At 30.3% G+C, this 11,174-nt stretch overlaps 1 protein-coding gene across 1 annotated transcript in view; it reads left to right on the top strand.

Moving 5' to 3' along the window:
- The first annotated feature begins 4,247 nt into the window (after nucleotides 1-4,247).
- Nucleotides 4,248-11,174, top strand: part of LOC137632689 (serine/arginine repetitive matrix protein 2-like) — a 19,987-nt gene continuing 13,060 nt past the window's right edge. Inside the window, exon 1 of the mRNA XM_068364788.1 lies at nucleotides 4,248-4,310. Coding sequence (XP_068220889.1) covers nucleotides 4,248-4,310 — 63 coding nt within the window. The remainder of the gene's footprint in view (nucleotides 4,311-11,174) is intronic.

Raw genomic sequence — 11,174 nt, 5'->3', positions numbered from 1 at the left:
AAAATATAATGTAAAACGTGAGAGATAAAAAACATGATTTTTACATAGCGTTGGCCTAAATTTTTCAGTCTGTTCTTGCTGTTCCGATATACGAATTTCTTCCTATCAACAATCATAAGTGCTGATGATATATCTCTTTTTAGGCAGTAATCTAATAATGCCCTTTATTTGTTTGTTATTATTCAAACAATCATCACTTGGTGTTTGATCAATAAAATTCTGATGATGTATATATATATATATATATTTATATATATATATATATATATATATATATATATATATATATATATATATATATATATATACATATATATATATATAATATATATATATTTATATATATAACAAATATATATATTTACATATATATAAAATATATATATATATATATATATATATATATATTTATATGTATATATAATATATATATAAATATATATATATATATATATATATATATATATATATATATATATATATATATATATATATATTTACATATATATATAATATATATATATTTATATATATATAACAAATATATATATTTACATATATATAAAATATATATATATATATATATATATATATATATATATATATATATATATATGCATACAATGAAGAATGGTGTGATATTAAGATCATGTATCAGTCTGTTGATAGTGAAGTTTCGAGGTATGGAGTTACAAGGAGAAAAGCATGGATATCAAATGATACTTGGGATACTATAAATAGAAAAAAAAGACAAAAATTTATTGTGGAAAGTTTCGAAGAAGTAACGAATATTATAAGGTAGAGCATGCTAAGAATTCCAGTATTGAAGGGAGGTCACTTAATACCGCATACAGCTTTTTTTTTTTCTTTACATTTAAACTTTTCTTATCAATGTTTCACGACAGGATTTGATATACAATTTCGTCCCCTTTGACTTTGATTAACTCCTAGTAATATTCCTAAACCGTCATCCCAAAGACATGTGGTGCTGCCTTATTTTTTTCAGGTTTTTGGGGACCAGAAAAGGTCAGGACACCGATTCAAGGTTATTCACAAGGTTTAAGGTCACTGAAAGGTAGAACGAAATTCTTATATGGGTCTATAAAAATCGATAATTTTTTAAAGTTACTTTTTACGGAAAAAATGTTATTAGGATTCGATTATGGTTAGAATGTGATTAGTCCAAAATTATGTAATTGGTACTGATTAATATATATATATATATATATATATATATATATATATATATATATATATATATATATATATATATATATATATAGTCTATTCACCACTTATTTCCATTCCTCACTGGGCCACTTTTCCTGTTGAAGCCCTTAGACTTGTAACATTCTGCTTTCTAAACTGGGATTGTAGCTTGGCTAGTAATAATAATGATAACATTAATGATAATGATATAGCATTATGATAAGTTAGTTGCCGTAATTCAGTGTCTACACGGAGCAAATACAGTACATAGATGACCACTTAGAATTATTTGTTTAGTTAGTAATCTGAACCTGATACCATTTTTGTATGCAGACGCCCCTTTGTTAAATTAGTCGTGCTGCTTAACTAATTGATATATAGCTGTGCTGTGGGATTCACGTCATACTTGAAATTAAGAGAACCTTATTTTCAAATTGGGCTGCATATTATCTCTCCTCTTTCCCCCCCCCCCCCCCCTAAATTTTTTATTGTTTTATTTTTATGTTCATTTTGTTTCATTCTTATTTTATCTATCCGGTTTTCTGTGTCGTTTAATATATCTCGTGTTTCCTTAACTAAGTCAAATTGGGTATTATCTGAATAAGAAAACTTTTACCCAAGAAGTTAGACATTAGTTTTAACTTATGTTAATATATTTTGGAATTTGATAATGTTAGTAAAGGGAATTTTCATTTGCGTTTTAAACGTTGTATTATTGATAGAGCATACGTGAAAGTACAGTAGTGTGACTATTTCCGTTAAAAGTCATCGATTTTTGGTCGAACATTGAACTTTTCAGTACATCTATCTCTGGTGAAAATTTTGTCAAAATCCATTGAGTAGTTTTGACGTAATCCTGTCCACAGACAACTTAATAAATAAACTGACTATTTTATAACCTTCTTGGCGGAGACAATACAAATAAGATATTGTTTTCTCTTACTATGCAGCGACAGGCTTGTTTTTTTAAACTATTTATGGATATATTTTAGAAGTTATGAGTTATTGACCTCGCCTTGAGACGCAAAGGATCTCCTCCAATTTCTTAAATGAGGTTCTCCAGTTATCCGTGGTCCAGCGAAGAAGTTTTATTGAATGTGTTTATATCGGTCGATGTTTTACCTTTTTTTTTTCTTTACTTATTTTTTTCTGGGTCTTTTGTCCGATACGAGTTCGGTAAATTTTTTTGTGTTCATTTGTTTTTGTTTTCAAACGGGCAACCTGTGTCACTTTATTTAGCATTGTACTGTTGGACACAGGAATTCTTGGTATATCTCGCTCTGAGGAATTGCGAGAGGTCAGGTCCCTCGAGACAGATGGGCAATGGTCAGCTATTTCGGAGAGAATTGGAGGTGGTGTGAGGAAGACTGGCGTGGTAGTAGGCCTAACTTCATTATCAATAATGGATTGTTGTTATCTTTTAGAAACCATTGGTCTGTTTTATGTATTGCAGCTAGGTATTATTGAAATAGTGTTTTCCTTTTTAGTGCCACTGTTAAATGGAAAGAAAACTTGAAGCTTGTATATTTATATGATCCTATGATTTGTATTATTACATATTCTCTCTCTCTCTCTCTCTCTCTCTCTCTCTCTCTCTCTCTCTCTCTCTCAAAACACATTAGTATCATAATGATCATAGACTAATCACAATTTATTAACCGAGTTTCATTTAATGAAAGTAAGACGTAGGGCAGCTTATTCTGAAATCAAAGATCATGTCCAAAAAGTTAAGAATCCTTTTTGGTAATTTGTGTCAGATGGGATTTTGTTCCCCCAAATACGGTATTGACTAATTCATTGCTTTCCTTATTCGTTTACCCAGTCCTTCAATGTACGCATTTCCTCATTTAGCCATCGAAAGTTTCCCTCATTTGTTTATAAAGTGAAAATCTTCAGGAGTTCTGTTGTCATTTCTATCTCTTGTAATATTCCTTTGCTTAATTCGTCGTTTTATTATTATTATTATTATTATTATTATTATTATTATTATTATTATTATTATTATTATTAGTAAAGCTACAATCCTGGTTAAAAAAAAAAAGAGCAGAAAGCTACAATCTCAAAGGCTCCATCAGGGAAAGTAGCCCAGTGAAGAAAAGGAATAGCAAATGATTTTATTTGAGAAAGGACAAAAACTACGAATTATTCTAATTTCAGTAACAGCGTTGAAATAGATCAGTCATATATAAACTTTAAAACGAGACTTATGCCAACCTTATCAACAGAATAATTTACAAAAAGTTTGAACCTTTGCATTTCCACCTAATCGTAAATCTTATATTTGTGGTCCCCTGAGATGGAATGATTATATGGGACATACTTAAAAAACTCCTATAAGATGCATCAAGATTAAATTTTTGTTCGTTTTCACTTAAGTTCAAAGAGTTTTAATTTTCAGAGACTAAAGATTCTGATTGATATTGTATTAAGGATTGAAGACGTGACTCGTTTATGTGAGTCTATCTCTCTACTGTATCAATATAATGATATATATATATATATATATATATATATATATATATATATATACATATATATATATATATATGTGTGTATATATATATATATATATATATATGCACACTCACATACACACACTTGGATACAATAGCCAAAAATACCTTGCAATTTATCGCGATTATCTCTTTAAACGAAAAAAATTTTATAATGACTAAAATACAGTTCAACAACAACCAATGGAACCGTTTCTAGTACGCTGCATGCCAAAGGCCTCAGGCATATTAATTAATGTCCAGGGTTTGGCCAGTTTTCATCACTAGTGTCGATTGGTGGTGGTGTGAGATTTTAGGCTGATTACACAGCAAACTAACTTGGCCAGAGTGACCCTGACTGGAACAGCTTTGCTGATCATGGTAGACACGCAAACACTTTCACCACGTTAAGGTATCCCCACTCGCAAAGTAAATTCCGATCTTGTAAGTTATATCTCGCTTCAACTAATACCCTTAGGCCCGAGATGAACTAGACTTGTAATTGTCTGGCATATTGAAGTTTTTGGTGCATAGGCATTTTCGCCCATGTCATGCAAGACTGACAGCTCATTTAGAGACAAAGATAATGTTCATGGTTTGTTAAGACAGGTAATTTTGCACCTTTAATTACGCCTCTTCTCTTTAATATCAGAGTTCGTCTGGAAGGGAGGAATGCTGCCCTTTTTCCCTTCTCGGTGGTTGAAATGTTATAAAAATGGAATATACAACTGTGAATTTGGTGATTTTGTTTAAAATTCTTTGCTTGGTAACTCATGAAAATTAAAATTAATCTCATGGTAACATTTACTGTATCTGATATTTTCCTTTTAAACAGGGTTTTTATTATGATTATAGCCTATAAGAGTTTTAAATTATGAATATAGTTTCAAAAGATTATTTATCGTTATTTCAACAAGCAATATCACAGATGTACTATGTATAATGGTAATGTATTTAAACGATTCCTACTGGAATGTTTAAATAATCAGACTGATGCCATTTATCCCATCTCACTCATTCAGCGAAATTGAACCTGAAACCTGGTATAGGTTCCTTAAGCTATTTTCTTGAGAAATTTATTCCATATGTCCATGATATGTTATCAGTTGTAAACTAAACCTTGTCTCATATTGTCAATCTATATATATATATATATATATATGTATATATATGTGTATATGTATATATATGTATATATATATGTATATATATGTATATATATGTATATACAGTATATATATATATATATATATGTGTGTGTGTGTGTGTGTATGTATATTTATATATGTATATATAAGTATATATATGTATGTAGATATATATATATATATATATATATGTATATATATATATATATATATATTTATATATATATATATATATATATATATATGACAATATGAGACGCAAGGTTGAGTATACAACTGATAACATACAGTATATATATATATATATATATATATGTATATATATATATATATATATAAAGTTGAGCTTAAAAACTATAATAGTATATTTAATAAACGCAGTACATTAATTCGATTGGAAGTGTCTTGTACTGCCTTTAGTTTTTGAAACTTACTTAATACAAGACTCTTAGTATCTTCATAGTTTATATTTACCGATTACATTTGAACTTCTCTTTGGAATTAAAGTGATGAAAACTTTTGTAGAAAGCTTATGGTGTATTTTCCTGTTGTTTGGTTAGTTAAAATCTGTTAAACTTAATTTTACCTTAATTTCTACTGAATAACATGATATAGTACTTTTTTTATCTTCTAATGCATGTGTCTTGTCCTGCTCATAAGTGTTTCAGTACGGTATGTTCTGTGTTTGTTAGATAGCATAATATATATTTTTTCTCCTTTGCAATTCAAAGGCTCTTTATGAAAAGGATACTTTGGATAATCTCTGTAGCTATGATTTAACAATAGTGATCCTTAGGTTTCTTTTTAACCATTAAAAGGATCCTTCGCTAAGCTGATTTCTTAAGGGGATTTTAAAAAGGTTGATAGGCACACACAAAGACCAAATATTCCATAGAATTACGGGCTGATGTTACTCACTGCCTTTCGTCTTATTAGCAAGATATTCCTTATTTAAAGAGGCCTACAGTTTATGTTGGTGATACTTAGTCATTTCTATTGTACATTTTATTGTACGCTTTTCTTAATTGTCAGATTTGATCTTTAAGCTAAAGCTGAGATGGATTATTTAGGCATGTTTTGTTAAATAGTGAAATAGGTGTTCAACTCGAGTGGTTTTAAAATGAATTTTCTCCTCTTCTTAAATTTATTGATTTGGGAGTTTGGTGTTGTTTTGGAATCTTTATTTACTTTTGTGTTCTTTTGCTTAATCGCTGACATCAGCTGATTTTTGGAAGCCTCCTAATGAGATACAATGCAAGTAATTGGAGTTGATAAGATTTTCTCATTGAAATCCCATGTTTTTCCATGTAGCTTTTGTTTTTGTAATGATTGACGAGTTTCTAGATATAAATGAATGTTTTACATGCGGCAAACAAAAATCTCATTATTGTTGACAGCACACTTATTATTGATTTTTGGTTTTGTTTATCAAAACTATTTGTTAATTTTTTTTTTTTTTCATGAACTCATATAGTATTAAGAAGATTTAAAGGTTGTGGCTGTTTAGTGGCTGACGTATCTGATTCCTGGGCCGAGAGTTCGACCCATGCACGCAGCACAAAAAGTTATCTTTAATGGTCACAACCTCTCTGCCCTTGTGAGGTAGTGATGGAGGTTTTGGGGAACCTATCGATCTAATTGCTGTGTCATCAGCAGCCATTGCCTGCCCCTCCTTGGTCTTAGCTTGGTTGGAGATCGGGATGTCCTGTCGCTCATGAGTGACCTTTAAACCTGTATTATATCCTGATATGGTGATCCCAGTAAAACAAGCATGGCAAAATAGGCTCTTTCCGTCTATCATGGCATCAGATCCAGATTTTGTTTCAGACGGAATCGGATTTTGGATATTTTTTTCTGGTTATGATTATATGGTACCTAATGTACGCAACCCGTCAAAATTACTGCTAAATATATAGATGTTCACACACATACACTCCTACCCTAGGGCTTGGCAAGAGACCGAGTAGTCATACGTTTAGCTATTCCTCTTAGCGTGAGAGGAAAGAAATATATATATATATATATATATATATATATATATATATATATATATATATATGTGTGTGTGTATATATATAATATATATATAATATATATATATATATATATATATATAGATAGAGAGAGAGAGAGAGAGAGAGAGAGAGAGAGAGAGAGAGAGAGAGAGAGAGAGAGAGAGAGAGAGACCCTATATTATATACTGTAGGGAGATTTTTAAACTCGTCACAAAGTGTGCCACATCCCTTTTAAAACGCTTAGGACTCAGCTCAGGAAAACCTCAGTGAGTAACTAACCGAGCTATGAAAAGAAATATATCTTAAGTTCGCATTGTTCAAATAGAGAGAGAGAGAAATTTTACCATTCAGAGAGCGTAAAAAAGGACAAAAGCAAATATTTTTTATATTATTTTTCTAGGATTGGCTTTATTTTTTTCTCAATATTACCCATATTTTTTGCTGAAACTCTTACTCTGATTACCTTTGCTATGATTTTGATATTTTCCCTCGTTCCTATTTGCTGCAATAAAGACTGTATGAATTGATACTATAGTTGGTATTATTATTATTATTATTATTATTATTATTATTATTATTATTATTATTATTATTATTATTATTATTATTATTGTGATTAATTCAGCCTTGGGAATGATAACAATTTCCCCTTTATGGTCTATTGAATCTAATAATTAATAGTAATAATGTACTAAAAATCGTATATCAAAATTGCAAAATATATTAAGTTATTCTGAATATGATTAAAATATACGGAGGTCATTGGTTTCGAGCATAGAATATTTTATCCATCAGGGTTTTAAACACTAAAATACTTTTGGGAACAGATCAGTAGTTGTATTTTGATTATTTGTTATCCGATTAAGTAGTTATAAATCAGTTTTTATTGTAGAATCAAAATAGTTTTAAAGTTCCACTCAATTGATTCCTTTAGGTTAATTCAATGTAATATTAGATTATTTAATGTTTTAATGTGTTAGTTAGAAACTAAATAATTTTTCATTATTTCTTTACCTGTTGACGACTACGTTGGTCTTACTGTAGATTCCAAGAAGATGAAAGGGATGGAAAATATAAGAAGAATGTGTAGTTAATGTAATGGAGAAGACTAGGGAACCTCATCTGAGATGATACGGCCATGTAATGAGAAGAGAGGAGATGGAACCAATCAAGAGAGCCAAGAACATGCCAGCGGTGGGGAGGAGGCGTTTGGGGCGTCAGTTGATCAGGAGTGATAGGAGTGAGGTGAAAACGGTGCAAGGAATAGAAAGAGATGGAATTAATTACTTAGTCTTTCAGAATCTCGTTGTCTCATCTTGGTTTTTAATTTCTGTAATTCTTTCATTTCCTCTTAATGATCTATTGAAACTAAATTTTTAATGATAATTGCAAAAATCATAAGTTATTCTGAATGTTGATTAAACGTACGAAGGTCATTGGTTTGAAGCATAGAATATTTTATCCATCCGGGTTTTAACCACTAAAATAATTTTAGAAACAGATCAGTAGTAATTTAATTTTTTTTTTTATCTGATTAGCTGGTTATAAATTTGCAGTGTTTAACTTTGATGCAACCAAGAGCGTAAATGCTTGACTCATGAAAATACTCGCATCTCTTATATTTTATAGTTTCATAAATATACTCTGCATATATCTTATGGTGTAATTTACTTATTATGTAACGTCTTTAATCTATATTTCCTCCACTTCACCCAAAAAAAAATTTCAATAGGGCCCCTTTCCTTCTCTCCATTCGATCCTTGAAATTTTTCGTTTAAGATTCCTAGGAAGGATATTTTTGAAGGGAACGTTCTTAAGATAAGGTAAACGACGCTGTCACTTTCAGAAAGTGTCCAAGGAAAATGTAGAGTGAGATAGTGGTTTCTGAATGGGGAATACTCAGCCCTGGGTGGATGGGACAGAGTGTATATTAGAGTATTATGGATACAAATATTTTGCCATCTCCTCTATATAATGAATAGCACGTATCTGGCTTTGTATACCTGTAAATATATACCTATATATATATATATACATATATATATATATATATATATATATATATATATATATATATATATATATATATATATATATAGAAAGTAGATAGAATTGCTTGTCAGAGTGTACAGTCGACCAAGAGAACTCTAACCCAAGACTGTGGAAGACCATGATACAGAGGTTATGGATCTAGATAATAACGGTTTGATTTTGGAGTATCCTTCTCCTAGAAGAGCTGCTGACCATAGCTAAGAGTCTCTTCTACCCTTACCAAGAGAAAAGTATCCACTGAATAATTACAGTGCTGTAGTAAACCCTCGAATGAAGATTTTTTTTTTTTTTTTTTTTTTTTTTTTTAGACAGGTGTAAGAAGAAAAAGGAGAATGTGTAAGGAATAGGCCAGACTATTCGGTTTATGTGAAGGCAAAGGAATAATGAACCTTAACCAGAGAGGGATTCAATATAGTGCTATCTGGCCAGTCAAAGGACCCAATAACTCTCTAGCTGTAGTATCTCAACGGGTGGCTGGGGTCTTTATTCAGATCGTGAACATAATAAGAAAAAAAGTTTCTCGAGAAGTTTTCATAAGTTTTATTAGAAGTTTTTTAGTTTGTAGGAATTCAAACGTGTATCGATTACTTTTTTGAAAGTTGATTATTTCTGTCAATTCAAATCTTTAAATGTTAAGAATATTTTGGTTTTAGGCTGAATACTGGTCTGATTTTTATTCCTCAAAATGTTGGAAAATTGCAGATAGGAATTTATTCTTATTGAGAGAGAGAGAGAGAGAGAGAGAGAGAGAGAGAGAGAGAGAGAGAGAGAGAGAGAGAGAGAGAGAGAGAGAGATAATTACCCTCATTACGTTAATTGATGTGTAAAGTGTGAGCTCATTTCCTGACATAGGTCCAGAGAAGGAGTTTGCCAAGGCTTTGGCCTTAATGGATTCCTTCCATCAGTACAGATGACTGACGGAGTAGTTGATCCCGAAGGGAATTCCTGACCATCTTTCCAGCTGTTTTGTGAAAGATTCATTGGTAAACGATTAATCTTTTCGGACAATTGTTTTTGGAAAACTTCTTTTTAGAATATTTTGTATTTCAATCAATTCTGAGTTCAGTTGGTTTTCGAAAGCTGCCTATTCGAATATATTGTATTTCGACCAATTGTGTGTTCGAACAAATGGTTTTCAAAGAAAAGGTTTTCGAATAATTGTTTTTCAAAAACTACTTATTCGAATATTGTGTATTTTTATCAATTGTTATTTTGAACAATTACACACAAGAAAAATTGTTCTCCAACAAATAGTTTTTTTTTAAAGGTTTCCGAACATTTGTATTTCAAATAATTGTTTTTCTAAAACTGCTTATTCGAATATTTAGCATTTTGATCGATTGAGATTTCGAACAATTATACATCGGAACAGTTGTTTTCGAACAAATTATTTCAGTTACAGTCAATTGACAAAGTCTGTTAAAGTTACTTAATAAATATATGAAACTTTTTTACGCCTGTGAATTAGAAGTCAGTGCCATGATTATGTTTAGAGCTATTTTGTTAAAATGTTTCTTAAGTCTTTTTGCACATCTCTATATGTAGATATGATTTAGTTTTAAATATATAATCTATATGAACATATTTTTCTTTTTGTCTACAGCCTTTACTCATCTCTATATAAGGTCCATCTCTATCCGGGGCATCCTGTTCACTTTTTTTATGAACCTATGTTTCAAAAATAAATAGACGTTTAAAATCCCTTTTGAGAAATATTGATTTTATTTAAGGTTTCCGTAAAGGTAAATTTTTTTTTTTTTTATTGTAAGGATCTGTAAACTTAAAAGTTATTTGTTACCATTCCAGTAATGGCGGTCTATCTTTTTCCTTTCTATGGGTTTTGAAATCTCCAAAAATTCCACCAAAATACTCAAATAAAATCCCTGTAGGGCTTTCGACTTTAAAGTTAAACCCTTTCAGAGTAATTTGTGGACCGGGAAGAAACTTGGTCAGCAATTTCATTCCAACTGACTCAAAACTTTTCTATGGAGACGAACGAATGGATTTGGCGATTCAGACTTTTGAGGGGGAAATTTGGCCCAGTCAATTTAGTTGGTAAAGCACTATTTTTGTATCAATTGGTTTATTGTATTTTTAGGTACTAGTATGTATAATGTGTGTGTGCATATATAATATGTGTATATATATATATATATATGTATATATATATATATATATATATATATATATATATGCGTGTGTGTTTGGGCAAAGGCCCCACACATGTATTCATTCATGTCTGGAGTTTGGCCATTTCA

Source organism: Palaemon carinicauda, chromosome 3 (genome assembly GCF_036898095.1).
Source record: "Palaemon carinicauda isolate YSFRI2023 chromosome 3, ASM3689809v2, whole genome shotgun sequence".
Lineage (NCBI taxonomy): Eukaryota > Metazoa > Arthropoda > Malacostraca > Decapoda > Palaemonidae > Palaemon > Palaemon carinicauda.
This window is presented reverse-complemented; position numbering and strand designations above follow the sequence as displayed.